The sequence below is a fragment of the Naegleria gruberi genome (assembly GCF_000004985.1).
Source record: "Naegleria gruberi genomic scaffold NAEGRscaffold_357, whole genome shotgun sequence".
Lineage (NCBI taxonomy): Eukaryota > Heterolobosea > Eutetramitea > Acrasida > Naegleriidae > Naegleria > Naegleria gruberi.
The window spans coordinates 1-1,018 of record NW_003163053.1 but is presented as its reverse complement, the minus strand read 5'-3'; the positions used below and the strand labels follow the sequence as shown (position 1 = coordinate 1,018).

Sequence of the window (1,018 nt, the reverse complement as noted above, 5' to 3'; positions counted from 1 at the left end):
AGACAACAAGCTTATTTAAGAAGAAGAGGAAGAAATATATGAAGGCTATTTTGTATTTTCATCATCATTAATTAATAATCACCAGTTTGATGATGATCAAAATGATGAGAAAATTGAACAATTAATTATAAAAGGAAAACCAAGGGATGAGAACAATTTGATAATGAAGAAGGGAGTAGTTAAGGAAATTCATCCATTCTATGGAGAAGTCTCATTGAATAGAGGTTCTTTTGAGGGAATGGAAGGTTCTTCAGGAAAGATTAGTTTCATTGTAAAGAAAGGTAAACAATTTAGAAGAATTTGTTTTGCTGCCTGTAAGGGAGATGTACAGAATGAACAGCTTTTCAAATTGGAATGGAAAATACATCAAGATATTGAACATAGAGGATGGAATTTTGTTGAAATTGATGGACGATTGGAATTTTCACATTTGGGAAAAGATGAAGAGTGGATGAATGAGAAACTTACGAATGAATATATTGAAGATGTGGAGCCAATTGTTGAAAAGTTTATCAGTTCGAAACTTGAAATGATTTCTGTATTGGGAGCTTACAATTGGCAAAATATCTTGTCCTATCTCCATGTGAAAGATTTGAATACTTGCTATCAAACTTGTAAGATAATGAGAGAGTTGATTTCCTCGAGAGATTTTCTTATCAAGCTCATTGAATCTCAGTGTATAACATTACCAGAAATGTACTATCAGGAATCTCAAAGAAATTTAAAACATTGTAAGAAAATTGACTTGTTGAAGCTGTACTATGACAGAAGAGATAAGCTTAGTTGGGGAAGAAAGTTGAATGGAAGTTATATCATTTGGTTGAATGAAAATTATTGGAAAACCAAAAAGTCATCAAGCAGTGTATTTGGAAAGATTATCAAACTGAGTTCTGTTTGGTGGTTTGACTTTGGAGCAACCTTAACTCTGAGAAGAGGTCGTTACAAGGTTTCACTCCGTTACAAAACCACTTCTAATGCTTGTGGATTGGCTGACAGTACTTTTAATATCATGCAACAA

At 32.7% G+C, this 1,018-nt stretch overlaps 1 protein-coding gene across 1 annotated transcript; it reads left to right on the top strand.

Annotated features, from left to right (window-relative positions):
• Positions 1-163: 163 nt before the first annotated feature.
• Positions 164-995, top strand: NAEGRDRAFT_76740 (uncharacterized protein; the record flags this gene model as incomplete). The annotated part of the gene is made up of 1 exon (XM_002668302.1): positions 164-995. A coding segment is annotated over one exon (832 nt), but the record flags the coding sequence as incomplete, so codon positions are not given.
• Positions 996-1,018: the final 23 nt, after the last annotated feature.